The sequence below is a fragment of the Callospermophilus lateralis genome, chromosome 3, assembly GCF_048772815.1.
Source record: "Callospermophilus lateralis isolate mCalLat2 chromosome 3, mCalLat2.hap1, whole genome shotgun sequence".
NCBI lineage: Eukaryota > Metazoa > Chordata > Mammalia > Rodentia > Sciuridae > Callospermophilus > Callospermophilus lateralis.
The window spans coordinates 176,069,907-176,087,130 of record NC_135307.1 but is presented as its reverse complement, the minus strand read 5'-3'; the positions used below and the strand labels follow the sequence as shown (position 1 = coordinate 176,087,130).

The 17,224-nt window shown below is 41.1% G+C and overlaps 1 protein-coding gene across 5 annotated transcripts in view; it reads left to right on the top strand.

Annotated features, from left to right (window-relative positions):
• The window catches only part of Pigu (phosphatidylinositol glycan anchor biosynthesis class U), a 91,107-nt gene that overhangs the window by 60,034 nt on the left and 13,849 nt on the right, over positions 1-17,224 (top strand). For all 5 annotated transcript variants that reach the window (XM_076851717.1, XM_076851719.1, XM_076851721.2 and 2 more), the window contains 4 exons: positions 5,906-6,060; positions 8,562-8,705; positions 10,454-10,578; positions 16,876-17,018. In XM_076851717.1, the coding sequence (XP_076707832.1) occupies positions 5,906-6,060; positions 8,562-8,705; positions 10,454-10,578; positions 16,876-17,018 (567 nt within the window). The remainder of the gene's footprint in view (positions 1-5,905; positions 6,061-8,561; positions 8,706-10,453; positions 10,579-16,875; positions 17,019-17,224) is intronic.

Genomic DNA, 17,224 nt, shown 5'->3' with positions numbered 1-17,224 from the left:
ATTTTAGATTTTCAGATGAGAGATGTTCCATCCGTATTATTTCTTCCTTCCTTTTTCTTATTTTTTTTTAAATATTTATTTTTTAGTTTTAGGTGGACACAGTATCTTTGTTTTATTTTCATGTGGTGCTGAGAATCAAACCCAGAGCCTCACGCATGCTAGGCGAGCGCACTACCACTTGAGTCACATCCCCAGCCCTTCTTATTTTTTTAAACAAATGTGAACGTGCTGTATTTTATTTGTCAATTCACCAGTTGATAGGCATTTGTTTTTTCTTTCTATTGTGATTTAATGATGATATGAACATTCATGTACAAGTTTTGTGAGCACATATTTTCATTTTGTTTATGGTGTATTTGTCATTTGATATTTCTTGTTTTTATGTAATTATATCTAATCAGTGTTGGGTTCTGAACTTTTCCATAGGTGAAGGTTAAGAATGAATTCACCATGTTGTCCCCTAGTCCTTATGGTCTCATTTAAAAAAAAAAATTTGGATTCTTAATCTATTTGAAATCTGATTTTGAGAATGGTCTGAGGTGCTGGTCTGATTTTATCTTTTCCAATGGTTTTGTAGCTGTCCTGGCACCAATCATTAAAAAGTCTGTATCACAGTGATGTACTACTTTCATCTTATACCAAGTTGCCATATGTTTTGGTCTAATGCTGGACTACCCATTTTATTCTGCTAGTCTATTTGTCTATTTATGTGCCAGTAATAGACTGTATACACTGATATATGCTTTAATTCTAGAGGTTTTATAGTTCCTTTTTTTGGGGGGCGGGTAGGTTGGGAATTGAAGCATACTAGGTAAGCACTCTACCACTGAGCTATATCTCTAGCCCATAGTACTTAAATGTCTGATGGCAGTAGTACCCTCTTCATAATTTTTCCTTATCAGTATTTTCTTTCTGGGAAAGAAAAAGGGATTGAACCCAGGGACACTTTATCATCCCCAGTCATATTTTAAAATTTTTGTTTTGAGTCAGGGTCCTACTAAATTGACTGGGGCTGGCCTTGAATCCTCCTGCCTCTGCCTCCTGAGTGAGTCTCAGGGATTTTAGGCATGTGCCACCACATGTAGCTTAATGTTTCCTTAACTGTTTTTGTATATATTTGTTTTTCCATATGAACCTTAATATCTGGTGTGACTACATAAAATGGCATGTTGACATTTTGATAGGGATTGAATTATTGCATTGACTTTTTAAAAATTAATTTAGGCATAACTGACATCTATATAGCATTGAATTATCCTGAACATCATCAGAGGATACCTTTCCATTGTTCAAACCTACTTTAGTGTTTTGGTCTAATGTTTAAAATTTTTTTTGTATAGCTTTGCACATTTAAAATTTTTCTTGTATAGCTTTGTACATTTCTTGTGTTGTAAATTTTAATTTTCCTTGTTGTTTTATATGTGATCTTCTGTATAATTGTTGCCTTTAATAGTTTAACATTTATATATATATATATATATATATATATATATATATATATATATATATATAAAAGCTATTAATATGTTAATTTTATATTCAGTTACTTCCCTGAATTCTTTTATTGTGTATTTTATTATGAGTATTTATTGGATTTATTTACTTTTCTACATATATCAAGGTATTAATATAATTTCTTTAAGGTGTTTGAGATATTTTTTATAAAATTGTGTGTGTGTGTGTGTGTGTGTAACTACTTATAAAATAAGTAACTTTTCTTATGTTGAACTAATCTTGCATTTTTAGAGTATACCCATCCTGGCCATAACCTGAGTTTATCATGATCTTTTTCATGTTTTACTGAATTATATTAGATAAATTTTATTTGGCATTGTTACATTTGTGTTGGTAAGTTTATAGTACCTGCTATGAAAGAATTAATGAAAGATTAGAATCATCTACTTCTTCAATATTGGTAGAACTTGCCTATAAGTCTGGCTGGGTCTGCTCTTTTGTATGTGGGAGATTTTCTTATTACTAATTGAACTTGTTTAATGATTATAGGACCACTTGAAATTTCTATCTCCTCCCTCCCTCCCTCCCTTCCTCCCTCCCTCCCTCCCTTCCTCCCTTCCTTCCTTCCTTCCTTCCTTCCTTCCTTCCTTCAGTATTAGAGATTGAAGCCTGGGGTGCTTTACCACTTAGCTACACTCCAACTCCAGCCCCTTTTATTTTTTATTTAGAGTCAGGGTCTCACTAAGTTGCTTAGGCTAGCCTCAAATTTATGATCCTCTTGGCTCAGCCTCCTGAGTAGCTGGGGTTACAGGCATGCGCCACCACACTTGGTCTCTATTTCCTCTTCTTTTTTTTTTTTTTTTTTTTTAAGAGAGAGGGGGAGAGAGAGAGAGAGAGAGAGAGAGAGAGAGAGAGAGAGAGAGGTTTTTAAATTTTAAAATATTTTTATTTTTTTTTTAGTTTTCGGCGGACACAACATCTTTGTATGTGGTGCTGAGGATCGAACCCGGGCCCATCGGGTTCAAGGGCGCTACCGCTTGAGCCACATCCCCAGCCCTCTATTTCTTCTTGAGATAGTTTTTTTTTTTTTTTTTTGGTTGTAAATGGACACAATACCTTTATTTTGTTTACATATTTATTTTTTTAGGTGGTGCCAGGATCGAACCCAGTACCTCACACATGCTTGGCAAGCGCTCTACCCCTGAACCACAACCCTGGCCCATTGAGTTAATTTTAATCTTTTCAAAAATATTCTTCAATTATCATTTTGCTACATTATCGATAGATAAAACTCCCTTTCCTTCCTCTCCTCTTTTCTTCCCTCTCTCCCTGAATTATTTTCAGGGAAGCTAAAAACAAAAAACATCTACCCTAATTCAGCAAGTAACTCTTAAAAGAGTAGGGTATTCTCAGGGGCTGCAGATATAGCTCAGTTGGTGGAGTGCTTGCCTCTTATGCATAAGACCCTGGGTTCAATCCCCAGCACCACACAACAATAACAACAAGAATAGGGTATTCTCTACATGACCACAATACTATTGTCACCTTCAAGAAGCTTAACCTTGATAGAATAACAATATCTAACATATGCTTTCCAAATGCAAATTCTTTAATTTACATATATGACCTTTATAGGATTTGAGGGGAAGGAAGGGGGTTCAAGATTTAATCAAGGGTCTTGTATTATATTTTGTTATCATCTTTGATTTTCACCTGCCCCCTTCCTGTGATGCAGGGAATGAAACCCAGGACCTCCAGCATGTTAGGCAATTGGTCTATCACTGAGTTATATCCTTAGCCCTACATTGCCATTTGAATTGAATCTTTTATATTTTTCCATGAAATGTTTCCATTTCACCTCATTTTTAAACATGTTGGTGTAAGGTTTTGTTTGCAGCACTAGGGATTGAAGCCAGGGGTGCTTTACTACTGCCTTTTGTGTTTCTTATTTTGAGACAGTGTTTCCCTAAGTTCCCCAGGTTGTTCAACTTGCATACTCCTTCCTCTGCCTCCTGAGAAGCTTTATGTCACTGCTTATGACTGGCATAAGGTTTTTTTTTGTATTTTATTTTTGGCCCTGATATATCTATAATTATGTGTCCTTTTACATTTCTAATACTGTATGTTTATTCTTCTCTCTTTCTTTTTATATCAGACTTATGAGAGTCACATCAATCACAAGTCATTTCTAAGAACTAGCTTTGTTGATTCCTCATATTATAACTGTTTTCTGTTTAACCCAATTCTGATCTTACCTTTAAAATGTCTTTTCTTTAAGGGATTATTCTGTTGGTATAATATCTTAAAATTGGTGTTTAATGTATTTTCAGTCTTTCTTCTATTCCAGAATAAATTTTTTAAAAATATTTATTTTTTAGTTGTAGTTGGACACAATATATTTATTTATTTATTAATTATGTGGTGCTGAGGATCAAACCCAGGACCTCGCATGTGTTAGGCAAGTGCTCTACCACTGAGCCACAACTCTAGCCCCTATTCCAGAATAAATTTTTAAAGCTCTACTTTTTCCTCAGCATACTATTTTATCTTCATTGCAAAATTGTCATGTATTTTCTCAACTTTTATGTACCTATTAATAGTTTTTTTTGTATCCATGTTTTATTTATTTATTTGTTTGTTTGCTTATTTATTTATTTTATTTGGTGCTGAGGATCGAACTCAGTGCTTCACGCATGCGAGGCAAGCACTCAACCACTGGGCTACAACCCCAGCCCCATCCATGAATACAAATGTATTATTAGGTACATACAAGTTTAGAATTGCTACATTTTTCTGATGAATTGACCTTTTATTATTATAGGCCATCTTTATCTCTGTAATACATTTTTGCATTAAAGTCTATTTTATCTGATAATAGAATAGACATCCTAGTTTCTTTTTTGGTTACTGTTTACCTAATATATCTCTTTCAGTCCTTTAGTTTTGAACTTTTCTGTCTTATATTTTAAGGTCTCTGTCTTATAAACAGTATGTAGCAGTATAATTGATTTCTTTTCTTTACGATATGATTTTCCTCACAGTTTGGTCCATTTGAATCGATTGATGTTTGAATTCATTTCTATTTTGTGCTTTCTTTTCCCATTTTTTTCTTTATGTTTCTTCTTTTTTTTATTTTTGGGGGGTGGGTGGGGGAGAATTGTAGTGAAGGGAAAAAATATAGAAAATAATATAAAGCCATATACCTACTACCCAGAGTAAACAAATATTAAATTTTTTACCTTTTTGGGGGGATGGGTAACAGAGATTGAGCCCAGAGGCATTTAACCACTGAGCTACATCCCCAACCCTTTTTATTTTTTTATTTTGAGACAGGGTCTTGCTAAGTTACCTAAGTCCTTACTGAGTTGCTGAGGCTGGCTTTGAACTTGTGGTCCTGCTGCCTCAGCCTTCTGAGTTGCTGGAATAGTAGGTGTGCACCACTGCACTTAACTCATATTTGCTTTTGACAAATTTAATAAAATATTATGAGATAAAGTCATGTTTTCCTTTCTCCTTTCTCGGAGGCTAATGCTAAATGACTTTGGTATATGTCCTTCTATTATATGGTATATGTCCTTCTTTTTATAGATATATTCCTGTATATCTAAAAATAATACATAGTATTGTTTAGTATAATCTCAAAATAGTTATGTTTTGATAATTAGCCTCCTGTTTTTAAGATCTGTCTATGTTGACATATATAGATGTGGCTTTTTCATTAAACCTGCTAAATAATGTATCATATGCCATTTTATCACCATTTATTTGTTCATTGAAGGACTCCTGGTGCAGTGAATAATCTTTCATTTATATCTTTTGCAACATATTTTCAGAATGCACACCTAGAATGGTGTTATTAGGTCCCAGTTAGAGGATGCACACTTAATTCCTTTTTATAATAATAATTATTAATAATAACAAAATATAATAATAAACAATATATTTTTATGTATTGGAGATTGAACCCAGAGGTGTTTTACCACTGAGCCATCCTCAGTTCCTTTTATATTTATTTATTTATTGAGTTAGGGCTTTGCTAAGTTGCTGAGACTGGCCTTGAACTTGTGATCCTCCTGCCACAGCCTCTCAAATTGCTGGGGTTACAGATGTGTCAACACCTTTTTTTTTTTTTTTTTTAAGATTTTTTTTTCTTTGTTTTTTAGTTGTTGTTGGACACAATACCTTTATTTTATTTATTTATTTTATGTGGTGCTGAGGATCGAACCCAGGGCCTCGCACACGCTAGGCGAACGCTCTACCGCTGAGCCACAACCCCAGCCCTCAACATCTTTTTAAATGTATATGTCTTTCTTGTTTAATTAAAGACCCAGTAATATTGTAAACCTGTGTATCATGGCATGGTTTTGCACAAGGGATCTTTAGGTTTAGGCTGGTAGCTTCTTCTCTTTTCTTGGCATTCCTAAATGTCCTGTTCTGCCCTTTCTCCTAGCGGCAGTACATACCTGTGAAAGTGAAGAGCAAAGCCTTCTGGATCTTCTCTTGGGAGTATGCCATGATGTATGTGGGAAGCCTAGTGGTAATCGTTTGCCTCTCCTTCTTCCTTCTCAGCTCCTGGGATTTCATCCCTGCAGTCTATGGCTTCATGTAAGTAAAGACCATATTAGAAAATTCAGTAGGTTAGTTTTATTTTCATAGTTCCTCCTGAAATCAGACTGAGGCAATATCTATAGCAGGTGTCCTCAAACTTAAGGTGCCTCAGAGACTCTGCAGGGCTTGTTTAACCCAGATTGCTGGCCCAGTCCCAGAGGTCCTGATTTAGTAGGTCTCAGGTAGGGACCGAGAATTTGCATTTCCCAAGTTTTCAGGTGATGTTGCTACTGATGATCCAGGAACATATTTTGAGAACTGCTGCTCTAGAGCACTTTTTTTTTTTTTTTTTTTTTGAGAGAGAGAGAGAGAGAGAGAGAGAGAGAATTTTTAATATTTATTTTTTAGTTTTCGGTGGACACAACATCTTTTTTTTTTTTTTTTGTATGTGGTGCTGAGGATCGAACCCAGGCCGCACGCATGCCAGGTGAGCACGCTACCGCTTGAGCCACATCCCCAGCCCCTAGAGCACATCTTTTTTCTAATGGGATTAAAGAACACTCCCTAGAAACATCCACAGCAATTGCTAGCCTCTAACTGGGAGGTTTGGGTTCAAGCAAGATTGGATATATTCTTCTACTGCCAGAAGATCCATGATAATTTCAGCATAAAGCTACCTGCTATGTGTGAGACCTTTAGAGGAAACCCAGATGGGTTTGCAGTACTGCAGGCTTGCTCAAGTGTGTATTCATGAAAATGCCCTCTGTGTGAGTGCTGAGGGCACTGCTCAAGCCTTTAAGAGCTCATAGCCTAGTGGGTAAGGGACACTTAAATCTGTTTGGATTGGGAAGGGATCTGGAGTGGTAGAACTTCCATTTGAGACTCTCCTTTTGTTAAATCCTGACACTGAGCATAACAATGACTTATTCACTTTCAGCGCTTCCTTGGATGGGAGTTCAGGATGCCTGGTGAAGAGCTTTTCCTGGCTTTCTGCTAGGTCACAGATTCTGTTTTGTTCTTTTAGAAAATTTTTTATTCAGGCAAATGTTGTGCTTATCAGGGCAAATAGTTATCTATACACAGTGATAGGGTGCTCACATGGATTAAAAGACTTATCAGGGCAACAGGTAGCTCATTAAGGCTTCTCTCAAGCTCCTTGCATCTTTGTGTCTACCAGTACAAAACTACTGTGTCACAAACTTTGCCCAGTTAAAACTGATGAGTTTTTTTTAAAGTTTATTTTAACTAGGTGTATATGACAGCAGAATGCATTTTGAGTTATTGTACACAATTACAGCACAACTTTTCATTTCTCTGGGTATACACAATGTAGCATCACACCATATATGCAGTCATACATGTACCTGGGGTAATGATTTCTATCACATTCCACCATCTTTTCTGCTCACATGTCCCCTCCCTTCCTCCCTGCCCTTGTTCTTTACTTCATTTCACAGAGACAGAAATACAGTTGCCACAAGAGGCAAAGTCTTACCCTGGGTAGAGGCTTCTGTCAGGGAAGCCTGTCTCTCTCTTTCTGGTCCCCATTTGTTTCCTTTCTAAATTGTGAATTGAGATCACTTTCAACTCTGTTACTTTTTTTTTTTTTTTTTAACATTTAGTTTTTAGTTATAGGTGGACACAATATCTTTATTTCATTTTTATGTGGTGCTGAGGATCCAACCCAGTGCCTCTCACATGCTAGGCGAGCACACTACCACTGAGCCACAACCCCCCCCCAGCCCCTCAACTCTGTTATTTTTCAAAATAAAAATATAATGAGCTGTGGCTAATGTCTGTAATCCCAGAGACTTGGGAGGATGAAGCAATAGGATCTCAAGTTTGAGGCCAGCCTCAGCAGTTTAGCAAGACCCTGTGTCAAAAAAGTAAAAAGGTGTGTGTGTGTGTATATATAAATTGTAAACTTTCAGAAAAGTTAGAATTTCAACAAATTTTTATATGATTTAACCAGACAAAAATGTCTTCTAGTTAAACCTTAAATTTCTCAAATGAGCTCTTGGACACTGAGGATTCTAGCAGAGCCTGCTGATGGTTCCTGGAGCCCCTAGAATTTTCACTGCAGGCCCAGGCACTCAGTCTTCAGGTTCCTGCTGTGGGAATGTAGAACAAGAATGGGGAGCAGCAGGACCTTTGAACTTCTTCCTTTGGGCAGGTCTTTGAATGCCCAAAATAGATATTGTTTATTTAAATCTCCTTCCTCCTTGTTATGTACTAGGAAGCTCCTGACTAAATGGACCTGAGCGGTAAAAGAGGGGCTGCTTTCTTGATTTCTAGGATAAATCCCTGCCTCGTTTTAGATTTTGTTTTGCTAAACTAATATTTATTATGGCTTATCATTCAGTGTGTCTCTGGCCCTTGTTTTTGTTAATCACCTATATCCAGGGAACCTACAGAACCATCACACCCTGTTCTCTACAAGGAGGAAGTTGTCCTTGGCTGGCTAGCAGTGACCCAAGTCTTCAGGAGGAAACAAGGGCACAGCAGACCATGTGTAACTCTGCTCTCTTTTTTCTCTCCCTGTGTTTTCTTGATTCCAGACTTTCTGTTCCAGATCTCACTCCAAACATTGGTCTTTTCTGGTACTTCTTTGCAGAGATGTTTGAGCACTTCAGCCTCTTCTTTGTCTGCGTGTTTCAGATCAATGTCTTCTTCTACACTGTCCCCTTAGCCATCAAGCTAAAGTAAGTGGGGGGACCTGCTGCTTCTTTATTCCCCTCCTTCTCCCCCCATGGCCTTATGGGTACCCTTCATATAAGGAGCCCCTGCCATCAGGTTGATGTCATCTTTGCTCAGGGAACCCTGTCCTTGGTCTCTTCATGTGCCAGTGGCCAGAGCCAGCAGTTGCGAATCATGCATGAGCACAGGCTGCAGGGAGGGCTTTGGAGCCCTGGATGTTCCCTGGACTCACTTTGAGGTGCCTACACCCACATTGCTGCTAAACCTACTCACCATTTTGGACATCAGGAGTTGTGTTAAGGGGGTTTCTTTGGGAAAAGTGGATCTGTTTGGATATCCTCCATTAACTGCCCAGTGACTGTCCATGGGGACTCAGGATGGATTCCTTAGGAGGCTAACCGCCTGAGTTCTCTTTAATCTTCTGATTGATTTCCCTCAAAAGGGCTTGTCTGCAGTGTAAGAGGACTATTCTGTTTGAGCTCTCCCCATCCCAGGCGCCTTTCTAGGCTCTCTGAAACACAGTCATACCTAACTCAGCAACTCGAGGAGGTAGCGTGATCTTATTATTGTCACTCCTATTTTATAGTTGGGGAAATTGATGCTCAGAAAGGTGGAATGGTTTTCCCAGAATCACACAGCTAGTAAGCAGTGGAACTAGAATTCCAGTTTATCTGGCTCCAGAATCTGTGCTCCTCCCCTGGCATTTTTCTAAGCTTCTGAGGGAGAGCACTGCAGTAGCCCTGGAAATGGTTTATTATCCTGGCTTCCAAGAAGCTTGACCTCAAGCATCCAGGGTCTGTGCAAAAATGGCCACATGTGTGCATGTAGATATTGCTGAGGAGGATTTCTATCCGGCTCTTCTGTTCACTTCCCTTCAGCTCTTAGACTGCTCTTGAGGAGCACTGGAAGTTGAACTCTGTCCCTACCTCCTGACCTGGGCTGTGAGGCATCAGAAGCACTAAGGACAGCATGGTGGTGGTTAGAAGCTCTGGAGACAGCTTCATCACTTACTGATATTTGGTCAACCACTTCACTTCTCTGAACCTCAATTTCCTCATCTGTGAAGGCAAATGGACAGGACTGCCTATCTTGAGGGGTGATTGTAGTTTGTGAGGGTCACTTGAGGTGATGCAGAAGACTTGAGCACAGAGTGAGGATTTCAGGAGATGGTAACCATTGTCATCCCTTATTACTAGTTTGAAATCATAGTTTAAACTGTTATTAGTTTAAGGTAACAAGAACTCCAGTTTCAGCCCTTCAGAGCTGTTGAAAAACTGCATCTAGCTTTCAGTTATCTTTCTGGACACTGAGGCTCTACTGACCTCACTGACCGTATTGTCATTGAACAGAGTATTATCTTGGAGCCTTTCTTGCCCTGGGGCCTGTTGTCACAGCAGCCTCTGGCAAGGGAGGGTGCCTGATGACTCTGACAAGCAGTCATTTAAGCCTGCTAATAAGGAGCTGACTTCATTTGTTTTCGTCCTCCTTGGCTTCTGGGAGAAGGCCTGGAGCTGGTAGAGGCAGTGGTGACTGTTGTTGGGAAATGTCTGTGTGGACTAGTTCTTAATGTTTGCCAGGCCTTCCTTACCACCTCTGGGCATTTTTGGGTCCCTGTAGTTTTCTGCTGTGCTACCCGGGTCTGGCCCATTCAAGCCAGCCCCTGCCCAGAGTCTTCTGGGACCATTTTTGGTTCAAGGGTCTCTGGGATAAACTTGGTCCCTGGCTAATCTCTGTCTTCTCCACCCTGCCCTAGGGAGCACCCTATCTTCTTCATGTTTATCCAGATTGCCATCATCTCCATCTTCAAGTCCTACCCAACTGTGGGGGACGTGGCTCTCTACATGGCCTTCTTTCCTGTGTGGAACCACCTCTACAGATGTGAGTACTTCAATTGACTCCAATCTGCTGGTGGCAGATTTGTGTCATTCTAGCTCCTGGATGAAATGCCAGGGAGAGAGGAATTGATAGGCATTTACTGGGCCCCTTGCTGGTGCAGGCAGCACTGGGAGAGAGGTTACAGCCTCAGGCAACCCTGGCACCCTATGCCATGATTAGAGATGTTAATAAACATAACCACCATTTGTAGAGTCTTATTGAGAACCTAGCCACTGTGACTAAAAGAGTGTTACATCCATAAGCTCATTATATCTTCACACCAGCCTTTGAGGTAATATCCCCATTTTGCTGATGAGAAAATTGAGGTACAGAATAGTAGAGGCACTTGTGTGAGATCACATGATTACTAAGTGGAAAAGCTGGGACTGGAATCCAGATCTGTGAGTCCCTGCCCAATGTTGTCCTATAGGGCTTTAATTTATATTCAAATTTAAGAAGCCACATGTGACTAGGCTGCCATATTGGTTAGTGTAATTCTGGCCTCAAGTTCTAAATCATTATCTAATGCTGTATCCAGAGGTTCCTAGAAAGCTGCTGGATGACACCAGATTTTCTGCCTCCTGTGAAGACCCTTCTCAATTCTTTACTCCTCCCCTTCTCAGAAGATGGCTCAGTGGCGACCTGTGTGTGTTCCCGAGGCCTGCAGTGCTGTAATGCTTCAGTGCTCCCCTCAGTTGGGCTCTTCACCCTCTCTTTTCAATGTTTGGGAGCTCCCTTAGGGCAGATACCTCTCTGTCTCCAGCACCCAGGAGGAAACCTGATACAGAGAAGTATTGGCAAATGTGTGTGGAGAGGGTTTTTTAAGCCTCCCTAAGGAGGTGGTATCAGTTACCCTCCTGATTCTCTATAGTAAAACTGGGAAGGGAGCCTTTGAACTTTCCTTACCCTCTGTGGGTGCACAGCAGAATGTCAGGAATGAACTTGGGTGCAGGCTTCAAAGGAAGTGAGTTTCCTTGTTGTTTTGATTTGTCTGGGTGTCAACCAGGAAGTGAAACTGACCAGCTGCCAGTAGGAGTGAAGGTAAACAGCTGAGTGGGCAGGCTAAGCCTGGAGGTGAGGGCCTGGTGGGGTTGTGACCACTCCGGGCTGACTGGGAACAGGAAGCAGCATCCTCTGCCTGTGACATCCTCATTGCACAGATAGGAATCACCTAGTCCAACAGGCTTAGAATTAGTTTGGGGCCCTTTGACAGAGTGGCCAGTGACAAATCATACGGCCACCAAAACATAGGGACATGCCCCATCTATAACAGGGTAAATCTTGGGGACATGGTCGTCTTTCCCCAAAAGTAGATCATTTTTCTTTAGCTGCCTGTCCCACAGAGATAGTGTCTTCAATACCACATTGCTGAACTCGTCTGTGGACAGATGATTTGAGTCTACATCCTGGCTTTCCCATTACTGGCTATGTGTTCTCATGTAAATCATTTAACCTTTCTGAACTTCTAATTTTTTTCCTCCATCAAATATGGACAATATCTTTCAGAGGTGTTTTAAGTTTTGAGAAAGAAAATGTTAATAGAACTACAGTTACCAACATCAGTGATAATCATATAGGACACACACACCCCCGCCACATTCCCTTATTAGAGCTTCAGGCTTGGTAGCCAGAGACATTGAAATAAACCTATTTTTTCAAAACTTGAAATAAGCTGTTTTATGCCTTCCGGGATGATGAGGCATAAAGAAGAAAGATGGGATTTCCAAAACCTGGATGATCTAATAGATGCTGTTGCTGGCTGGTTGGGTAAGGAGTTTACAGGCTCAGCTTGTCCAAGGCTTCTACAGAAAACAGTGACCCCCACATTTCACTCACTGCACCTGCAGGAGGGAGTACTCATGTTTGGAGTACCTGTTTGGGACTTGAAACCATGACTCATTATACTCAATTATACTCATCCACGAATGTCTTCAGCCCTGAGCTAAAGGACCTCTGACCTCTGAGTACTCAGAGACTGAGAAGTTTTCAGGCCTAAATAAATGTATTTAATGTTGTTGGGAATCTAATTTAAATACTGGTTGCCCAGTGCTAACATGTCTGCCCCCAAATCACATTACTGTGCAGTGGAGAAGAGAGGATCAGAGCCCTATCCTGAGTGAAGGACTCTGGATGCTGGCCTCTGTGGAGCCTGGGGCCATGATGAGTCAGGCAGATGCACACTTGCAGTGTTAGGGAGCAGCCTGCTGGTGGAGCCGATGTCAGCCTGCAGTGGTCCAGCTGAGAGCCACCTATCAGAGGGCTGGAGTTGACTGTATGTGTTTGTCTTGTTTTTATTAACTATTAGACAGAGATGAACTAATATTGATAAATACAAATTATAAAGAGTAGTTACATAGTAAGTTCATGTGCCTAACCTAGCACATTTTAAGAAAGGAGCATCACCTTGACCTTCGAAGCCCCTTAATCCCCTTGTGACCCTCCTAATGGGACTGAATTTTTGTTTCTGAATGCCTGAGGCTCAAAGAGAGAAAGCGACTTGCCAGAAGTTCAAGTTCACCAGTAGTGGTGCCAGAGATTGGATATGCCTGTGAATGCAGTGGGGAACCTGACTCCATCTGGCCAAGCAGGTCTGATGAAGGGTGAGCCCTTTCATCTTGTTAGGTCCTGGTCATCTCTGACGCCTCCTGGTGCCTGGAACAAGCTGTCCTGTGCCTCAGGTCCCCAGTTTCATCTGCTCTGGCATCTAGCTTTAATCTTCTGGCCTGGCAGCCAGCAAGAATGAGTAGCAGCTCCCTGTTCCTGCAAAGGTCACCACAGGCCAGAAGCCAACTGGATGCTGGTAACAGTCTTCCAAGCACATGGAAATGTCTCTGTGCAGCCCAGAAGCTGCATGTGAGCCTTTCTCATCTGTGCGCTCAGTCTCCTTCCCGTCTGAAGCCTCAGGTTTTGGCTGGAGACATAGGACCAAGGACCGCCTGGGCTGTCGGTCCCCAAGAATTTTATTTGAGAATAATGTATATTCTTTTCCTTTATTTATTTTTATGTGGTGCTGAGGATGGAACCCAGGGCGCACACATGCTAGGCAAGCGCTCTACCGCTCAGCTACACCCCCAGCCCCATGTATGTTCTTTTCAGTAAGGTAATTTTAGGGGATAAGAAAGAAAATTAGGATGGTGGAGTACAGGAGGGGAGGCTGATTTGTTCTCCTTTCTTGAGGTTATAAAATTGCTTAATAATAATAATGCTCAGTACAAACATCGCTTTTCTCTGGTTCCACACTCCTTAGAATAGATGCGGCAGAGGCTGCCCTGGGAGATCTCAGGAGGCCTGAGTCAGGACATTGGCCTCTCAGCTTTGACAACCCCAAATCATGGAAATTTCAGGTTAGGAAAGAGTACCTTGCAGGCCCTCCAGGCCAGTGTCCACATTGTGGGATTTCAGACCACCAACATTTCAAAAAACTGGTGACCAGAGTTTCCAACTTTTATTTTTCTGAAGGCATTAAAATAATCAACTACCAGCTATTTTTCCCCATTTCATAGAAGAAAGAACTTTTTAAAATCAAGAACAAAATGGCTCCTATTGTTTCCGATAAAGAATGAACTATATGTTAACAACATTTGGCTTTAAAAAGAATTTAAACTACATATATCCCCTACTGTATTCCCTCTTCCATTGATCAGTGGCATCTCTGTGGCAGACTCCTGACAAGGGTCTCATACTTGGCTGTGTATTGAAATCAGCTGGGAAGCTTATGAAATTTCCTGTGGATGCCTGGGCCCCACTCTATAGACTCCCAATTTCATCTTGGTGTGGTTCCCCTGGAATTTCATTTTGCATCTTTAATTGCAACTCATCTGTATTATTCCAACCCCTTCTAATACACAAGCTCTGGTACAGCATCTCTACCCAGTTATTGTACAACTGAGACAAGCAGCCTAACCTTTTGGGAGTTTCCCCATACCTTGAATCTCCTAAAACTCTGACTTGGAGAAGGGGTTTTCTGCAGATTAGAATCAGAAAGGAGATAAGAACTGAGATGGGAGCTTTTTGGTTCAAGGGGTGGGTCTCTGGGATAGGTTTGGTCCCTGTCTGATCTCTTATCTTCTCCACCCTGCCCTAGGGAGTGCCCTATCTTCTTCAAGTTCATTAAGTGCCTGTTAGGAATCAGGCCCAGTTCAGAGTTCGTTCTAAAAAAACATTCTTTTAATTAGTTTATTTTAAAGAATATTTACTAGTTTTTTGTTTTGTTTTTTTTTAATACAATAAAGTAGCTGGGCGTGGTGGCACACACCTGTAATCCTGGCAGCTCAGGAAGCTTAGACAGGAGGATTGCAAGTTCAAAGCCAGCCTCGGCAATTTAGTGAGGCCCTAAGAACTCAGTGAGACCTTGTCTCTAAATAAAATACAAGGGGCTGTGGTTGTGGCTCAGTGGTGGATCACTTTTCTGGCATGCATGAGGCCCTGGGTTCGATCCTCAACAGTGCATATCAATAAATAAATAAAATAAAGGATCCATTTACAACTAAAAAATTTTTTTTAAATAAATAAAATACAAAATAGAGCTAGGGATGTAGCTCAATGGTCAAGCAACCCTAATTTCAATCCCCAGTACCCCCCCCCAAATACACACACACACACACACACACACACACATACACATGTACGCACACACAATAAAGTATAAAGAGAAATAATAATATATAATGCTACTGTTGGATACTCCCTATTGAATTAAAGGAAAAAAAAGGATACCATGTGTGGGCAGAAAAATTCCCTTCCTTATCACTCCCAAAGAGGTCCACATCATAATTTCTAGAACATATGAATAAGTTACCTTGAATAGTCAAAAAGGGACTTTAAATTAAGAACCTTAAAGGAATATTATCTGGTGGGCCCAGTGTTATCATAAGAATCCCCAAAAGTAGAAGAGCTATGTGGAGGCCAGGCAGTATGGGAAATTTCTCTTCTACTCAGTTTTGTTATGAACCTAAAATGGCTCTGTGGCTCTAAAAAGTAAAGTTTGTTTGAAAAACAACAGAAGCTGGGCGTAGTGGCGCACACCTGTAATCCCAGTAGCTTGGTAGGCTGAGACAGGAGGATCTTGAGTTCAAAGCCAGCCTCAGCAATTCAGTGAGGCCCTATCTCTAAATAAAATACAAAAAAGGGCTAAGGATGTGGCTCAGTGGTTAAATGCCCCTGGGTTCCATCCCCAGTGCCAAAACAACAATAGTGGAAGAGGAGGTCAGAGTGACACACTGTGAGAAAGCCTCAGTCTACCATTGCTGGTTCTGAAGCTGAAAGGAGGTTGTGAGCCAGGGACTAAAGGAAAAGGCAAGCCAGGTGGGTTCTCTCTCAGGTCCTCCAGAGGGAACAGAGCCCTGCCCAAACCTTGATTGCAGCCTGTGAGCCCATCCTGGATTTCTAACTTCCAGAACTGTATGATAATAAGTTGTATTATTTGAACCACTATTATTTTTTATAGCAGGAATAGATAACTGATATATATACCTGGGCCAGGTTTTTTACATATTTTATGTAATTCACAGAATACTTCCTATGAAGGAGGCATTTTAACCCTATTTTAGAGATCTACACACTGAGGCTTAAAGAGACTTACTAATAAATGACAGCAGGATTTTTAACCCAGGTCTCTCCAGAGGCCAATCTACCCAACCACCTAGCTGGACTCTGCATGCCTGCCCAAGGACAACCCTGTGTAACAGACTAAGCATTCCTTCTGGGGCAGGGAGTGATTATTCAGAGATGGGGGCTTCAAAGGAAGATTTGTAAGTTATCATCTAAGGAAAAGGAAGGGACATTGGAAGAGCAATGCAGGAACCCGATTAAGGGAAAAGAAAAACCTGTTCCTAACATGGTAGGCTGGTACCATGGGACCCATTCTGTGCTGTAATCTGCCTGGTTCGTGCTATAGTTCACCCTCCATCCCATTATCCCACATGGCCAGACAGCATCTGTGTGGGTTGAGGGGAGGTTGGACACTCTGAGGTTGGGACTGGAGGGCCAGAGTCTTCCTGGAATGGCTTCTCTGTAGAGCCCAGAGGCATTCATGGCATCGCTAACTGTAGCTGGTTTTCAGCCAGTCAATGCCACAATGAGAAGAAGGACTCCAAATTTAGGAGCTCCTGCCAGCTGTGGGAGTGGGGAACCATTGACTCAGGGGCCTAAGGTTTGCCTTTTGGCCACCCCAGTGCCTTTGGTGGTGCTCTGCCTTTGAACCATGGAGCCTCCCTAGCCTCTGTCCTGTGGGATTACCCCAGTAAGAAGAAAGTGCTGGAGAGAGAGTGCTGGGCTAACTGTGACCATCTGTCTTTGCAGTCCTGCGGAATATTTTCGTGCTTGCCTGCATCATTATCGTCTGTTCCCTGCTCTTCCCTGTCCTGTGGCACCTCTGGATTTATGCAGGAAGTGCCAACTCTAATTTCTTTTATGCCATCACACTGACCTTCAATGTTGGTCAGGTAAGAATCAAAGAAGGCATGGGATCAGGGTTTCATTTTGTAAACTCAGGCATTTGACCAAGGTCCTAGGTGTCCCATCCTAGGGATTTGAACATGAAGAAAGGATGGTTTTCTCCAATCCAGTAGCTCACAGAGGGGAAGGGAAATGAAAGCAAAGTAATTCGGAATCTGCACCCAGTTTCTGGGCACATGGAATCTTCACAGCA